The 18126-nt window shown below is 41.0% G+C and overlaps 1 protein-coding gene across 1 annotated transcript in view; it reads left to right on the top strand.

Annotated features, from left to right (window-relative positions):
* Positions 1-18126, top strand: part of CSMD1 (CUB and Sushi multiple domains 1) — a 681511-nt gene that overhangs the window by 565297 nt on the left and 98088 nt on the right. The window contains 1 exon segment of the mRNA XM_042934172.1: positions 16819-17004. Within this exon segment, the coding sequence (XP_042790106.1) occupies positions 16819-17004 (186 nt within the window).

Raw genomic sequence — 18126 nt, 5'->3', positions numbered from 1 at the left:
TTTTTAGTTTTTTGAGGAACCTCCATACTGTTTTCCAGAGTGGCTGCACCAGCTTGCATTCCCACCCACGGTGCAAAAGATCCTCTTTCTCTGCATCCTCGCCAACATCTGTTGTTGCTTAAGTTGTTAATGTTAGCCATTCTGACAGGTGTGAGGTGGTATCTCCTTGTGGTTTTGATTTGTATTTCCCTGATAATGAGTGATGTTGAGCATATTTTCATGTGTCAATTGGCCATCTGGATGTCTTCTTTGGAAAAGTGTCTATTTATGTCTTTTGCCCATTTCTTCACTGGATTATTTGTTCTTTGGGTGTTGAGTTTGATAAGTTCTTTATAGATTTTGGATACTAACCCTTTATCTGATATGTCATTTGCAAATATCTCTTCCCATTCCGTCAGTTGCCTTTTAGTTTTGCTGATTGTTTCCTTCGCTGTGCAGAAGATTTTTATTTTGATGAGGTCCCAGTAGTTCATTTTTGCTTTTGTTTCCCTTGCCTCTGGAGATGTGTTGAGTAAGAAGTTGCTGCGGCCAAGATCAAAGAGGTTTTTGCCTGCTTTCTCCTTGAGGATTTTGATGGCTTCCTGTCTTCCATTGAGGTCTTTCATCCATTTTGATTTATTTTTGTGGATGGTGTAAGAAAGTAGTCCAGGTTCATTCTTCTGCATGTCACTTGCTGAAGAGACTGTCCTTATTCCATCGTATATTCTTTTCTGCTTTGTCAAAGATTAGTTGGCCATACATTTGTGGGTCCATTTCTATGTTCTCTGTTCTGTTCCATTGGTCTATATGTCTGTTTTTGTGCCAGTACCATACTGTCTTGATGGTATGGCAGCTTTGTAATATAGCTTGAAGTCTGGGACTGTGATGCCTCCTGCTTTGGTTTTCTTTTTCAAGATTGCTTTGGCTATTCAGGGTCTTTTCTGGGTCCATACAAATTTTGGGATTGTTTGTTCTAGCTCTGTGGAGAATGCTGGTGTTATTTTATAGGTCAGTGGTTTTTAAATAAAATGTAGGCAAAAATTTATACCCACAGCATTTGTTTTGCTAGAGACACCTTTAATCATCTGTGTCTTTCACTAGGCAACCTGGTCTCTCTCTGCTACTCCATTTCTTCACTTGTAAAAAAAAGAGGGTGACTGACCAGTGTTGATTGGTTCACATGCAGCCCCCCTAAATATTCCCTAGCTAACCTCACCCAATGGCCAGGAGGACGTTTTACTAGTCCTATTTGGTAGGTGGTGAATCTCAGGCTGACATAGGTAAAGTGAATTTTCTGTGATCAGAACAGCATGTACATGTGCACTGATTAGTGTTTTAGAGCATGATCTCATGACATCCTCCCACTTACCACATTCAATAAACATGGCCCCCAAAATGCCGATTCCCATGAAAACCAGCCCTCAGTGAAGTGCATTCAGTCCTTGAGTGAGTTCCTCTGATGCCAGATGGAATGCCCGTTAAGGTCACTTGCAAACATGAGAGACTGAACTCTGTGGCACAGTGGCAGTGAGCGAGTGGCTCCGATTTGGTCCATAACACCCCTGAATGGTGCCTTACTTTCCTCCAGCTTTCTCTCTCCGGATACTTGCTTTGTATTGAACGAAACTTTGTTTTATATTCCTAAGAAATGACCCCCATTTTTGTTTTGTTTTGTTTTGTTTTTAACATTTGCGCTTGTGCCTTCCTACAACTTTCTAGAAACAGATGGGCACAAGTCAGTTACTTTCCCACAACCTTGCTGAAGTCACGGGTTTGCCCCTACACCCCCCTTCCTTGCCGAGTCAGAACTTTTCCCTGTAATTAGCCATTTGTATGTGACCTGCTGGGTCGCCTTCCTTCCACAGCTTTTTTGTTTGTTTCAAATTAGTGGGTTTTTTTTTTCTTTCTTTCTTCCTTGCACCATGAGGTACTACATATTTTCAAGAGGTTTAGAATAGCTGAAAATACTTCTCAGCTGAGTCCTGTTATCTTGCATTTTCCAGTTCAGAGTTGCCTTTTTTTTTTTAATTTCATTGTCCATCTGTTTGCTTTTAAGGTCTGCAAATACAAGTCATTACTTCCCTCTGTCTGCCCTCATTTTCAGAAACACTTTTCTTTGTCCCTCAAAACAATGGAAGGACATTTTTGATGCTAGTGTATGCTCTCTTTTGAGCATCGGACATCACCCCTGCCCACAGTGAATGAATGAAGACAGTATGACATATTAGATCCCATGGCCTAGTGGTCATTCAGGCATTTTACCTCCTCTCTTACCATTCTTTTCTTTGTTTGTTTTTCTTACCATTATTTTCTATCTCAGCCTTCAGCATGATATCAATGATATATTGGGTGCTGGCTAAGCATCAGGTGGGTATTGCTTGGTATCTAGTTATTCTGAAAAGTACTTGGGAAATCAGGGAAGATAAGGAGAGTTTAATAATAATAATAATAATAATAATAATAATAAATAGATCCAGAAATATTACCATCAATGCTCACATTTAACATGATCTTTATATGTTCAGAATTATATTTTGAAAGCGTATTTCTAACCTATTGATGCATGTGTTTATTCATTGCTGGTGGTTGGACATTGGAAATAGAAAATATGAATGTGGTGAAATATAGCAGGTGGCACCTTGGAGACAATAGGACAGCAACTGAGAGGCATACCCTGGCATCAGCTACTCTGAGATCCCAGCTCTGACACAGCCGTTTGCTAGTTCTACTCATCTGGGCAACTTGCACAACGTGTCCAATGCTCGCTTCCATTAGTGCTTGTATTAGGGTTCTCTAGGGGAGCAGAACCAACAGGACATATGTTGATAACAGGGGATTCATTAGAGGAATTGGCTCACACGATTATGGAGGCAAAGAACCCCAGGATCTGCTGTTTGGAAGCTGGAGAAGCAAGAAAACTTGTGTAATTCATTCCAAGTCCAAAGGCCCAAGAACCAGGAATCCAGTGCCGACCGGAGTGGGGTCAGTGGTGGTTAACTCCCAGACAGAATCCAAAGGCCCAAGAACCAGGAGAGCCCCTCTCCAAGGGCAAAAGGGGGATGTTCTGGCTCAGACAAAACGAGCAAATTCACCCTTCCACTGCCATTTTGTTCTGTTCGGGTCCTCAGGAGTGGATGATGCCAGATATTATACTAATAAAGGAGATGATGTTGTTTGAAGTTGGAGATTTCTCCGTAATATGGTCTATCTCTACCATCTCTCTGTGCTCGCGATCAAGCATGTCCTGGCCCAGTGCTTTTAGTGTATATGGATCTCGACTAGTTCTCCTGAGCCTGAACCCTGCTTTGGCTCTTGAGGAGACACTGGTAGCTCTTACGTGGCCACTTTCAGCCAAGTACCGCCTAATCTCTGTTGGTGGGGGCACACGGGGTGTGAGAGATTAATCATCACATGTTTCCTCCATACCCATGATGGCAGGAAACATCCTTCCACGCCTATTTCATTTTTCATCAACTCTAAAGAGTTGAAGAAGGCTTTCCTTTATGTTAAATCTGAAGAAAGATTTAAACTAATGAAACTTACCATTTGCTTAGAGTCTCATGTGGTCCCAGTGTTTTGCTATGTGCATTTGATTGTATGTCCTGCCGAGGTCACCCTGATGAGGACATAGGATGATTCTTATTTCACAGATAGGGAATCAAAAAAGCTTATATAAATTAAGTAAGTTTCCTAAATTTTTTTAATGTTTATTTTTGAGAGAGAGAGAGAGTGTGTGAACAGGGGAGGGGCAGAGAGAGAGGGAGACGCAGAATCCAAAGCAGGTTCCAGCCGCTGTCAGCACAGAGCCCAATGCAGGGCTCAAAATCACAAACCGTGAGATCATGACCTGAGCCAAACTCGGACCCTGAACCGACTGAGCCACCCAGGAGCCCCCAGTTTTCTAAGTCATAAACAAATAAATAACCAACTCAGACTTCTCCATCTCTGAATCCATGTGTTTTTCAAATATTCCATCCTTTTTCCTGTAGATTTTTAAAGAGAAATCAATATGATCATTACACAGACCTTTACTTCTCACATGTATGTGCAGTTGTGATCATTTTCCCACACCAGTGCTCACATTTGGATGTTGGGCGTGAAACAAAGGCACAGCTCACGTGACACAGGATACCTAGATTTGCTTTGGGTTCCAAAAAATATGGCCTCACACCTAGCAATGCTCAGCTTGCACTGAATGGTTTTCCTGGGCTTATTGCCTGAAATAGAAGTTAATAGTGGAAGAGTGCTGTCCTCTCCCTACAATCACTTACAATCATTGTGTTACATTTTTCAACACACTGCAAATGGTGGTGACAGTTAATTTAGAAGACATTGGCAATGCTGATACCTACTTTTTGATACAGAAACTCTTGAACCATATTTTACCCCTTGTTATATATTGTTTTAAATGTGAATTAATTCATTCATTTTGTGCATCACCTATATCACTACTTAGAGTCCCTGGCTGGATGGAACAAGTTATGGAGAAAGAGAAGATTACATAAATCTCTGTTAATCAAATTCAAAATGCTTGCTGGCCAGCTTGCAGCATTTGTGCCTGTAAATTCATATAGCTGAGGATGTGACGTCCTCTCATCCAACAGCAAAGCCACACAAGGCTCACTGATTCAATCCAGCCCTGTCTCTGGCTGGTGTGAGTCATGTGGGAGGTCCTGACGACATTGCTGGGGTAGTCGTGGGTTTATTACAAAGACACACTCTCGAGCTGTAATGTGCTCAAATGGCATTTCCTACTGGTGGTCCTCATCAAGCCTGTCATGAAAAAGTCATCATGTGTTTGCCTGAGTGATGATCGGAATGTCCGTAGGTTGAGGATTGTGGCCAAACAGCAAATTCAAGTTTACTCACGGGAAACCTGGTGAGATGTTGACCACCTCAAGTGGAGAACTGGACCCCAGTACAAGATTACAGAAACTATTAACAGCCACGCAGACACTTAACCGTGTTTTAAATTCTTTGCTAAACAAAATAATTGTATGTTGACTTCTTACAAGTAAAGCAGTGGAGGGTCGGGAGTCAGAGGACATGCGTTCTGCTCTACCCTGCTCGGAGTGCTCCCGGCCAGATTCCTCGGTGCGCCTGTGCGAGGGAGTTCGAGTAGCACCTTTACTCTCATCTTCCATATTTATATTGTGGTAATTTGGGAAGAGACACCATACAACAGTGTAGGTAGCAGGAGGAGGTGGATGAAGTGGCAGGGACATTTCTCTCGAACGCGCTGAGGAAGATTTGCGATAGAATTACAGACTTTTAGAGACGAGGCCACAGACATGACCTCGAGAGACTTCGTTTCCAGGTGAGGGTTCTTAAGCCAAGACAGAATAACCAGTAAAGTATTTGCCAAATGCAACGGATTTCAGAGCAGAAAGTAATGGCCACTTAAAGCGCTAATATAAGTGGGGACACCATCGCTCCGACCTTGCATCTCTGCAGGGAGCGTTTCTCCTACAACACGTTCTGGGTTTAGATGTCACGTTAGGTTTTATTTCTTAAGGGATCTTCTTCTTGTAAAGGAAAAGTAGGACTCTGGTCAGTTGTGCTAAACACCTATGACTTTCAGGAAGAAAATGACTTTAAATGATCAATTCACTCTGTTTTAATTTCAACTGCGTAGCTAAGGTTCTGCTCGAAGAATGAGGGAAAAAAATAGGAATTTTGTGTCCATACGTCTCAAGGATATTTTCCACTATTTGAAATAGAATTAAATTACTAGCAGGAAACTCTTGTTTTAGAAAGAATCATAACATTCATTCAATATTATTCTGTCCTTCTGAATTCTTCTTTGCATTTATTTCCGTTGATATCATATTGGGAAGGACACTGACATGATGGGCAACCTGAAATCTGTCTTTTCCGATGTAACAAAAGAAGTCCTTTTGAAAATTGCAGTTACAAGTTATATTGGAATGCCAACTAGTCATGGTATAACTAAGGGCTCCTTGGCTCTTTTTCAAGCAAAATGAGGCATTTATTTACCTATCTGGTGTCATTTCCCCACTAACTACCAGGGTTATGTACAGTTGCTTAACTTTGAGTTTAGAACCATTATCTATACAATGGGAATAATACCTTTTGCCTTCCCCAAATTACGTGATAATTTTATCATTCAAATTAAATAACTCATGGGAAGAGAATATATATATAATTTAAAATATATGTACTTTTAATCAAACTTATAAAACTTTAAGGTAGAACCTAACATATAAATTTATGAAGATATTGTTATGGGAGAAATCAATTCCCCAGATACCTGAGGAAAGCTATCTGTGTCTTCTTTTAGAAAGTCTGCATCCGTAATGTGCTGATATGTGTTATTCTTCCAACAAATTATTTCCATGGTACATGTTTTAATAAATTATGAATCAATAAATAAACAGTGATAAGTCTTTTCACCAGAAAGACTGAGTGGAAGAATTTGTTATTCCTTAAAAGTTGCTTATAGATTATAGGATACCATGTTCAGTTTATAGTCTAGCCATGCAGACTATGGACAGAACTGAGTCTAGAGTGATTCAGGGGGTATGTTATGGAGAGAGCCAATAGATACTAGAAATACCTCTTTCTCTATGCTTGTCCCCCATTCTTTCTTTTGAACTCCAGATGTAGTCCAGGCCAACTGCCCCACTGAAACATTTTTTCACCTCTGGGTTTCAATGCCAAGACAGAACTCTTTATCCTGTCTCAGAAAATGAGACTCTAGTCCAGCCGGTTGCTTAATGGACTTCTCTTTCTTGCCCCTACCTGAGTCTCTGCCTGCAACCATCAAGCCCTTCTGATTCTAGCTTCTGAGTGTGTCCCAGTCCATTCACTTTGTTGGGGTGGGAGGGAGAAAATTTCCTCTGCTCTTCACAGTTCCTGTAGCTGATCTAAAAATTGAATTGACATGAAACAGATGAACAGGGAAAACAAATCAAATCTCATTTCATACATACAAGGACCCCACATACATGAGGGTCAAAGACAGAAAGGTAACATGGTGTCCATGCCATCCTGAGCTAAGGAATGGGCTGGGGCCCTGGGGCTTCAGGTGGGAGGAGGGCAATTTCCAGGTCAATAAGTACAAGAGCGGATGTTTGGTAGTTAGATCTTGGCCTTGTCATATGGATGGGTTAGTCACCTAGATAAAATTCATGTCTGGTAAAAACTGTCATTCTGGGAAAAGACCCCCAGTTTAAATTCTTCTAGGTAGTGAAGGGAAGGTGAGATGCTTCTCTTGAGCCTACAGGGCCTTGATTGCCTTCAGCTCAACATATCCACATGCCACAGTGACAGCTTTTGGGGCCACTTGTTCCGAACCTTTCTGACCTCTTTGTGCCCCCTTCCAATCCACCTTCACCTCTCCCAGGGACCTCCAGAATGGCCTTCCTGCACCAGCTTCACTGTGTCCATTTCGCAATTCATCCTGCAGGCAGTGGTTTCAATGAGTTTGTGTGACTGCCCGTTTGAAATCCTCTGAAGTCTGCAACATAAAATGCAGACTCTTTGCCACAGTTCTGAATAACACCTCCTCTAATGATCTCTCAATCTTTACTTTAGGTGGCTCACCCTTCACAGTCACAGTGACCTTTGATCAGTGTTTTCCTGCCTCAGGCGGGGCCTCCTTCTCTGCATAAAGGTGCTTTCCAGGACTTGAGGCCTGGGGCTTCAATACTGAAGCCTTGACTGAAGCCTTTCTGTCTTAATTTAAATAACATTCCTCATTTGTTCTTTCTTTCAGCACCTTGTTCTGTCTCTTTGTGACACTAAGGACAGCTTTTACAATCCATGATGTAGATTTGTTTCTAAGCCTATTTGTCTCATCCAGTACTACTAGAACCTGCCTAATAAACTGTAAGGTTCAAGAGGGAAAGGAAAAGCTCAGTTTTATTCATTACCGTTTGGACTATGCTTCATACGCATTCTGGCACGTAGTAGATAATATTGTCAAGTGAGTGAAGGAACAAGTTGTTCTTATTCTTTGATTGGCAGGATGTATGAAATATATGTTAGAAATGTGTCAGATGCTCCAATTGAACAATGTTAGATATTTCTATAGATGTATTTGAACAGAATCAAAATTACCCACTCCACCAAATGTGTCAAGGGGCACCATTACTGATCCCCAAATCTGTTTCTCCAAAAACCCTATCCCTTCGCCAGTACACAAAATAAATTAAGAACTATTACATTTGTCTTATATACCTCACAGAAATACAGTAATGTTCAAGTTAGATAAAGTTAAATACTATCAAATTGTGGGACATTTCTTCTTGAGAGAATATGTAACACTTGTCACTAACAAAATGGCCATTTGGAATAACCTGAAATTCACTGCAAAACATGACTGCATTTATTTAGAACTTTAACAAAATTAAGGATTTAGAATTCTACAGATATAATTTATGTGAATATGTGTCTGAAAAACTAGATATGTTATTATGGCATGCATACAAGTTTAGTTCTCTGATCTTTAGAAAAACACATAGAAATCATCAGATAATTCTTCATCCAAATATAACTCTATTATAAGTATCTCTATCAATGATTCTAGAGAAAATCATAGTTAAAACTCTGCAAATCCTTGAAAAATCACAAAAATACCTATATAATATTTCATGTATAGTTACAGATGTTAAATTTTAAAATCTATAATTTTTATCAAAATCATGTGTTCATTTAAAATATTGAAAATTAAAATATAGTACTTAAACTAAAGGGAAAACTTTCTTACTGGTTGTTCAAATTGTAAACTTAGTAAATCCACATACTGAAATTCAGGGCCCTGGTAATTTTTGAAAAACTTTCAAGTTATACCTTTGTTAGTGTAATATTTTTTTTTTCCATTTCCCATAAATAAATAAACAAAGTTAACATATATTTATTGAGAGCTCTGATATTCAAGGCAGTGGGAAGGGTGAAAAACATGTATGGATATTCTGCACTTGAAGAATTTTTACACCTTTAGGAAGAGGGTATATGGGCACTATTCAGGTAAGAGGTAGGCATGTGGGTGGGACAGACAACAAGTGCTGAAGTAGTCAGATTTGCAGGGTCTGCGGTCTGCAGGATTCTTAACTTTTTTGCCATGGCAGACATCACCAGTCTATCACAGAGCCCTTTCTTGTTCAGCCTCAGAACAAGATTGTTGTTTTTGTTGTTGTCTTTATTGTTTGTTCATGTTTGTTTATTTTTGAGACACAGAGCATGAGCAGGGGAGGGGCTGAGAGAGAAGGAGACACAGAATCTGAAGCAGGCTCCAGGCTCTGAGCTGTCAGCACAGAGCCTGATGAGGGGCTTGAACTCACGAACCTAGAGATAATGACCTGAGCCGAAGTCAGACACTTAACCCACTGAGCGCCCAGGCGCCCCAGAACAAGATTGTTTAAAAGATATTCCAGCTTTCACTCTAGGAAGATGAAGTAGATGTTCTTTCTTCTGTTTTCCGTCCTAAGTACAACTAAAATCCCTGAAAATTATATAAAAAACAATTATAAGAGAACTCTGTAAGATACAGAGAAGATGGTAGAATGACTTAGGACCTCAGAATGGAAGGAATGACCCAGTGGTGAGATTCTTAGGCTCTCTTTACTGCCTCAAAGTCCTAACTGCATGAGGAAGAAACTGGTTATCTTGAAATACCAATGGGCACAGGCAAAATAACAATAATAATAATAACAGTAACAACAACAACAACAACAACCAAGAAAAGTCTGTTCTCCCTGCCAAAATAACAGAGAAGGAACGGCCCAGACAAGAAAGGAAATATTTAGTCAATAATCATTCTTCATCTAAACCTTATGGGAAAACCTGTGGTTATACCCAACCACTGATTACAAAGACCGAGGGGAGATCTTTTCCAGGCTGTCTAAGATGGCCCAACTCTCCCCTACGGGGTGGTGTCCAAGGAGGCCTTGGAAGAAACATCAGTGACACCAGGTAGGAAATTGGACCTCACTCCAGGTGGTGGTGATGATCTTCCCCTAACCCCCCCTTGCTGGGATGGTATCAGAGGACACATATTTGAGAGTCAGAAATGTCACCATTCCTCAACTGTGACAAAGCCACCCCTCTCCATGTCAGTGGAGGCCACAGGAGGATCCATAAGAAACACCTCCTACTGTCCCGGCCAGCGAGGCACTAGTGGGGACTTGCAGGCCAGCTGGAATCTCCACCTCGCCCAGCAAGGACCCCACTAACCCAGAATTCCACCTCCACCTGGAGGTGAGGAGGTGGGACCTCCCTTTGCTTACTAGAGTGATGTTAGGTAAGCCTTAGGAAAACAGAGCAAGTCTTAGGACATAATGCCCAAAATGTCCAGGTGTTAATGCCATATCACCTGTCATACCAAGAAATGGGAAGATATCAATCTAAATGAGATGAGGCAATCAACAGAAACCAATGTCTAGATGACACGGTTGCTGGAATGCTCTAAGATTCTAAAACAGCCATCACCAACAATTAAAATGCATATGAGCATTTTTTTATATTATGCATATGATATATGCATTTGATAATAAACAGTTAAAAAAAATAGGAAGGCCCAGCAAAGAAATAGAAGATGCAAAGAATAACCAAATGGAATGATTAGAACTAAAAAATATGATAACTGAAACGAACAAACAAAAGAACTCAGTAGATGTACTCAACAGCAGAAAGGAGATGATGGGAAAGGACCTCTCTCCTCTGAATTGAAGATAGAATGATAAAAAGTAGCCACTTTGAAAAACAGAGAGAAAATATGCTTACAAAGAAGTAAACTGAGCCTCGCAGACCATGGGACTGCAACATGACCGGACACATGTGTCCTCAGGGTCCCAGAAGATGAGCAGAAAGATGGGAGAGGCTGAAAAAGTGCTTGAGGAGATCTGGCTGAAAGACTCCCAAGTTTGGCAAAATTTGTAAAAATGCTAAGTGAGCCCTGAATACCAGAAACCCAAAGAAATGCACACCAAAGCACACCATAGTTGAACGTCTGAGAGTAAAGGCAGAGAAAACAAATCTTGAAAGTAGCCAAGCAGAAACAATGGATCACCTACCGGGAGATAAGGATTCAAGTGGTGGTAGATTTCTCATCAGAAACCCTGGTGGGTAGAAGGAAGTAGAACAGCATGTTTCAAAGGGCTGAAAAGAATACCACCCAGAATTCTGTAGTCAGCAAAAATATTGTTCGAAGGCTTTTATCTAATAGTTATGTAGTGAATAATAAGTGACGTGATTTCTATATTATCGGTCTCTGATACTTTTATTAGACTGTAACAAAGTCACTGTTACTTGGCCCAACATGATTATTAACGCAAAACAAATGCAAGCCCTGATATTATAGAGCAGAACCAAATTCTAGATGGCAATTGGGATATTCTATTACAATCTGTAATTAATATTTATATGTGTATGTATTTAAAGTTACACACACATACACACATTTTAATTAATAGAACATTCTTCCATGCTTACATTGTATACTTATGACCCCGCGGAAATCCACGGTCATTTGAGGCATTGGCTGTGTGGCTGCCTTGTTCTTCATTATGCCTTCGGCAGAATGTGGGAAGGATTGGCATTGCTCTCTTGCAAAGCAAGTCTTCTTCTGTACCTCTTAGCACATCCCATTCTTTGCAGAGCATTTCATGGGCTCTCCGTTCTTCCAGTTCCTAAGCTTATATGCAGTTCTTTTGTTTATACTGCTGATGTCCAACCTGGTCTTTGGTTATAAACTTGGTACCTATCAGACTGCCTTCATGTCCCGTTTCAGACCTTATTACTTAAATATACCTCTTACTTTAACCAGTCCATAGGCATCCCTACTGCAGGATACTATTTTCGTTCCAGGCTTTACTGGGTGATTGATCTCTCTCTGGGTTTGCCTTAGCCTTATGAGTAGGGTTCAGATAATGAAAAGGTAAAAAAAACAACAACAACAACAAAAAAACAACCCTCCCAACAGATAATGAAAAGGTAGACATTCTATTTTGAGATACTGGGTATGTGAGCTAGGATACCAGTAGAGTGTGAAGCAGATGTTCAAATAAGCAGGCACCGCGTAGTCACCATCCAAATCCGGGCCGTGTAAACAAGAAGTGACTGGAAAATTCTAACTGGACTTACTGGGAGAAAGTCTGTGAGGGTAGTAGCTATGGTGAAGGTCTGATGACAACCTCAGGGTTTATACATATTAAGCTTGAGATGTGGGCATCGTTCAGCTGGACAGCAGGTGACAACACCACGTGGACTGAGTGGCTGTCAAGATATGAGGATCACAAGCCTAAGGTGAGAGTCACAGCCCAAGAACTCTTTGAAGGGAAAAAAAAATGGAGAAAGAAAAAAAAAAAAAAAGGAACGCAAATTGTACAGAGTTGAAATTCGATGGGTAGCAGAAAGAAAAGGAGGGATTGTCAGTTATAGCAAGCAATCATGGGAAATGGAAAATGGGAAAAAAATCAGAGAGGTGTTAAACCTCCAAAGACAGGAATGACAACTACTGTTTGGTCTTAAATACGTAAAGAAAAAAATCCCATGAAGGGTTCGATTCATAAAAGAATATGACACTGGGCACAGCAGCCCTTCCATTTATATATTCGAAACCAAAATGTTAAATGTCTCATGAGACATGTAGTAGAAAGAAGCTGATTTACTACCGGTTTCCTCTTTGCTCTCTTTGCAAGTCACTTTTTAAAATTTATTTTGAAGACGGAGAGAGAGAGAGTGGAAGAGGGGCAGAGAGAGAGGGAGAGAGAGAGAGAATCCCAAGCAGGCTCCCCACTCTCAGTGCAAAGCCTGCTGTGAGGCTCAATCCCATGAACTGTGAGATCATGACCTGAGCCGAGATCAGGAGCCAGACCTTAACTAGCTGAGCCACCCAGGGGCCCCACAATGTTTTCTTGAGTATTGAATACTTACGTTGTATCAAGCTAGTGCTCTTTGTTCTGTGTCCATTATTTCGTTGACTCCTTACAGTTGCCTTTGAGGTGGCCATTATTAACCTGCAAACCGGACATTCATTGTCACTGACCTGAAATCATAGAGCTGACAAATGTCAGGGACAAGAACTGATCGAGAAGTCTGACTTTAAAGTCCGTGCTCTTCCACAGAAGATAAATTTATGGGCTGAGTATGTGCTCATTTGCCTAGATTGTTGGGAAATATAATGCTATATTAGTACAATGAAAAAATACTAAGACAATGTATTCTCTTCAGCTATAATAAAAGGAAGAACATAATGAATATTTTGAAAGTCACATACATTTTACTCATTAACATTTAAAAAGTGATCAAAACAATATCTGTCACATAGTAATCATGCAAAAATTTTGGAAGGAATGAATAGATGACCCCATACTAGACATTAGCAGGAGTCTCCCTTTTAAGGGAGTCTGTAAGGATATCACCAACCTTCATTGAATCAGAAGTGTTAGAATTTCGTGGCTGATTGATCGCCAACCTTTATTTTAAGCCCCGCCAAACAACCTGTTGTTAAGACACTCTACAGAGTTGTTAAAACCGGTAGCTCAAAGCCAAAAACAGATTCCCAGTGGCTGATCAGATGACAAAAAGTGGGTCTTCTGAAGTCCCCAGTATCAGGGTTCACGCGTGAAATAAGCTTCCAGATTTAACATAAGTAGTTAGATACCTTTTCTGTTTGGGCCTCCGGGGTATGAATCCCTTGAAGGTAGGGTTTCTTGGGTGTTTGTATAATGTCCTCTTTCTCATTTCGTCTGCCAGAGAAATGTCATTTCGTTGGCTTCTCATCCCAAATGAGAGCCAGAAGGGAACTGGGCCCTGGGCACGCTTCAGCTAGCGGCAGGGACATTAAGGTTTGTGAGAATGAGCCAATGATTACTTGAGTGACTCCTGAGAGGAATTGGTGAGGAAACAGATTGTTGACCCTGAGAGATCCAGTCACAAGGGGCATTCACTGCCTTCAAGAAATTAAGATGAACATTTTGCAAATGATGGATACATTGCCTCAGTAAAGCAATGGCTTTGGAAAACCAGATGTTATTTGGAATGCTTTGTTCAAAATGATGTCTGTATGTGTTTAGAGGAACCTTCACACTGTTTTCCAGAGCGGCTGTACCCTATGACCCAGCAATAGCACTGCTAGGAATTTACCCAAGGGATACAGGAGTGCTGATGCCTAGGGGCACTTGTACCCCAATGTTTATAGCAGCACTTTCAACATTAGCCAAATTGTGGAAAGAGCCTAAATGTCCATCCACTGAGGAATGGATAAAGTAGATGTGGTTTGTATACACAATGGAATACTACTTGGCAGTGAGAAAGAATGAAATCCTGCCATTTGCAGCAAAGTGGATGGAACTGGAGGGTGTTATGCTTAGGGAAATAAGTCAGGCAGAGAAAGACAGATACCATATGTTTTCACTCTTACGTGGATCCTGAGAAACTTAGAAGACCAGGGAGGAGGGGTGGGGGGGGGGAGATACAAACAGAGAGGGAGGGAGGCAAACCATAAGAGACTCTTAAATACTGAGAACAAACTGGGGTTGATGGGGGGTGGGGGAAAGGGGAAAGTGGGTGATGGGCATTGAGGAGGGCACCTGTTGGGATAAGCACTGGGTGTTGTATTGAAACCAATTTGACAATAAATTATATTTAATATAAAAAATTAAAAAAAAATAAAGTTTCCCCTGTAAAAAAAAAAAAATGATGTCTATATGTCTAAGATTTTTTTATCCCCTGGTTACTGCAAATCTTTACTATAGTATGCTTCATATGTATATCATGTAATTTTTTTCATATAGATAGATGTTGAAATACCAGATTATAAAATTAAGCACAAGAGACATTTGAGTGCTTGGACTTCCCAGAAGTTTGATTTTTATCACCCACTACATTAAAAAATGTTTTACCTCCTCTGACCATTTTCCATCGCATTGATTCACGAATTGTGCTAAGGAGAAAAGAACAAAATGGCAACGAAAAGACTCAGAACCAGTGTAGCTCAGTGTGCTCCTCCCTGGGGCTCTCGTGGAACAGCAGGTGGTCTCAGCTGGGTGTCACCAGTCTGCTCTGCGGCCTGAGGTTTTACACAGTCTCTCTGATAGCCTAGGCAAGTCCTTTTACCTTTCTGACCCTCAGTTTCCCTTATCCGTAAATTGACAAGTTTATGTAAGCTCTTTCAGTCTGTCTTTCCAGCTCTAACATGCTACACGTAGTTTCTCATTGGAATCAATGTGGGAAAAGTTTTAAACTACCCCAGTTTCAAACCCATGAGGTGAATAATACCTTAAATATTGACCGAGTAAAGGAAGGCCGTTACTGTAGTTATTGCAAAACGTTTCTTTGACAAATGCACCCGAATTGGGTGTAGATCCTTGGGAATTACTGTTGATCCCTCTGTCCTGCTTTCCTACTTTGTGTCCTTGTTGTAACTTACAGTCATTTCACATGAGAGGTATTTTTTGTCTGTTTGTTTGGTTTCTGTCTCGTAGTAGATGAGTCTGGATCAGAGCTAGTAAATTGAAGAAGGAAATATTTATACTAAACACTCTCTTCATCTTTCTTGTTTGTTAAAAAATGCCTGTTCCTCTGGAGAGTGTGATGCTAAGTGAAATAAGCTATACAGAGAAAGAAAGATACCATATGTTTTCACTCTTATGTGGATCCTGAGAAACTTGACAGAAACCCATGGGGGAGGGGAAGGAAAAAAAAAAAAGAGAGTGGGAGAGAGCCAAAGCATGAGAGACTCTTAAAAACTGAGAACAAACTGAGGGTTGATGGGGGGTGGGAGGGAGGGGAGGGTGGGTGATGGGTATTGAGGAGGGCACCTTTTGGGATGACCACTGGGTGTTGTATGGAAACCATTTTGAAAATAATTTTCAAATATTGAAAAAAAAATGTCTGTTCCTTGGGCGCCTGGATGGTTCAGTCGGTTAAGTGTCCGACTTCGGCTCAGGTCACGATCTCACAGTTCGTGAGCTCGAGCCCCGCGTCAGGCTCTGTGCTGACAGCTCAGAGCCTGGAGCCTGCTTCGGATTCTGGGTCTCCCTCTCTCTCTGTCTCTGTCTCTCTCAAAAATAAAGAAACATTAAAAAAAAAAAAATGCCTGCTTCCTTCGTACTGCTTTCTTGCCGGCCTTATACCGAAAGCGGGCCTGCTTAGTGCCTGGAGGACTGAGCTGTTCTGCTCAAGGCAATCTCTCTTTCTCCTCCAGTATTTCGGTTCCTCAGACCCTGTTTTCTGAGAGATAATTCATAAGATAACAGATACTGTGGTTGTGGACGCATTGAGGATGTCGGCTAAGTGATTTGCCTCTCATCAGAACTTGAAGGCGCTTCGAGGAAAACCCAGTCGTGGGGGGTGAGGGAGGCCAGACTGGGGATCAGTTCTGATCCCTGTGAAATCTCAGCACCAACGCGTCGGTCAGCTTTGTGATGGGAAAGATACCATTTTATCCTTTCTTTCCAATATTAAATGATGTAAGAAGCACGATACTGCGCAATCCTGAGCCCGGCCATGTGATGAAAACATCTCAGTGCGTTTAAAGCGTATGACAGAGTTCAGGGGCACCTGGGTGGCTCAGTCGGTTGAGCGTCCGACTTCCGCTCAGGTCATGATCTCAGTTTGTGAGTCGGAGCCCCACGTTGGGGTCTGTGCTGACAGAGCCTGAATCCTGGATCCTGCTTTGGATTCTGTGTCTCCCTCCCTCTCTACCCCTCCTCTGCTCATGCTCTGTCTCTGTCTCTCAAAAATAAATAAACGTAAAGAAAAGAAATATAAATATCTTACCATTTGTATATGTGCTAGAGATAAAAATAGAAACAGAGCCAGTATCATAAAGTCTTGTAAGAATAACTCCCCATTTGTGCCATTTCTTTCCAGCTGTGTCCTGTGGAATCCCGGAGTCCCCGGGAAATGGTTCCTTTACGGGCAACGAGTTCACTCTGGATAGTAAAGTGATCTATGAATGTAATGAGGGCTTTAAGCTGGAAGCAGGCCAACAAGCAGCGGCCGTATGTCGGGAAGATGGACTGTGGAATAACACGGGGAAGCCTCCTGCGTGTACACGTGAGTGTTAAGTGCCTTCACATGTCTTGGCAGATTTAATTAGGAGCAAGATTCACCGTTAGGAGAACTCCAGATTCCAAAGTGTGCAGAGACCCTCTCCACAGCACATGAGGGCTTGGTCTCTGGCGTTGTGCTAAGATTAAAACCAATTTATTCCGCGTAAAATATCCCAACCATGTATGTAAAGTCAGCTCTGATTCTGAAAAGTTGCTTGCAGAGAATCACGTTGGTTCCATCAGGATCTAGACCCTCTGATGTTTACAGCAAACCTTCACTAGGCTGTCTCTTTCCACATGGGTAGGTGAATTCGAGAGGGTGTAGAGACGCGCCGTCTAGCAGTGGGTCTCCGCACAAAACACGAAGGCAGAAGTCAGCGTGAGTTTCCGATTCACCCCCCCACCTCTTTGTAAATCCCTTCACGTTAAAGGCAGTGCCCGGCTTCTTTGTGGATCACCCACTCTACGTAATATGTCGGTGCTCAATAAATGAGTCACTGATTTGCAAAGTGCAGTAAGTTTTCTGGAAAGCAACTTATGGTATATAATAATATTCTTAAGAGGGTCAAAAGTTTGGGCCCATTCTAGAGCTGTAGTCTTAAAAAATAGTAATTAACTCCATAAACAGAGCCAAAGTTCATGCACGCACACACACACACACACACACACACACACACACACACACACACAATTTACAGCAAAACTTTCATTGCAGCTATATTAAAACTAGCCTCAAATCGGAAATAATCTAACTACCTAATTTCTGAAAATGGAAAGTTATATAATATTTCTATACATACAATGTTTTTGCTCTGAAGATATTTGAAAAACGTTTTCACATGATCTTCAACTATAAAATTAGCCTATTGATCTCTTTTTGTGCACAGTACAGTATTTTTGGTCATGTTAAAATTATTTAAACTCTTAGCTACAAATGCATAAATGTTTACAGAACATAGTTGACTTTCCTCCATACTTCTTAAACTCCTTGTGATCATTTTCATTCATTTATTTTTACCTTTCAAATAATTATTGCTTTTCCTGACAGTCAATGAGACAATAGTAATATTTCTTAGTTTTTATTTCATAAAGTACTGTTTTATTGTAATTAAGAAATAGTACAGGA

This window comes from Panthera leo, chromosome B1 (genome assembly GCF_018350215.1).
Source record: "Panthera leo isolate Ple1 chromosome B1, P.leo_Ple1_pat1.1, whole genome shotgun sequence".
Lineage (NCBI taxonomy): Eukaryota > Metazoa > Chordata > Mammalia > Carnivora > Felidae > Panthera > Panthera leo.
The sequence above is the reverse complement of the archived record's forward strand: the minus strand, read 5'-3'. Positions and strand labels throughout refer to the sequence as shown.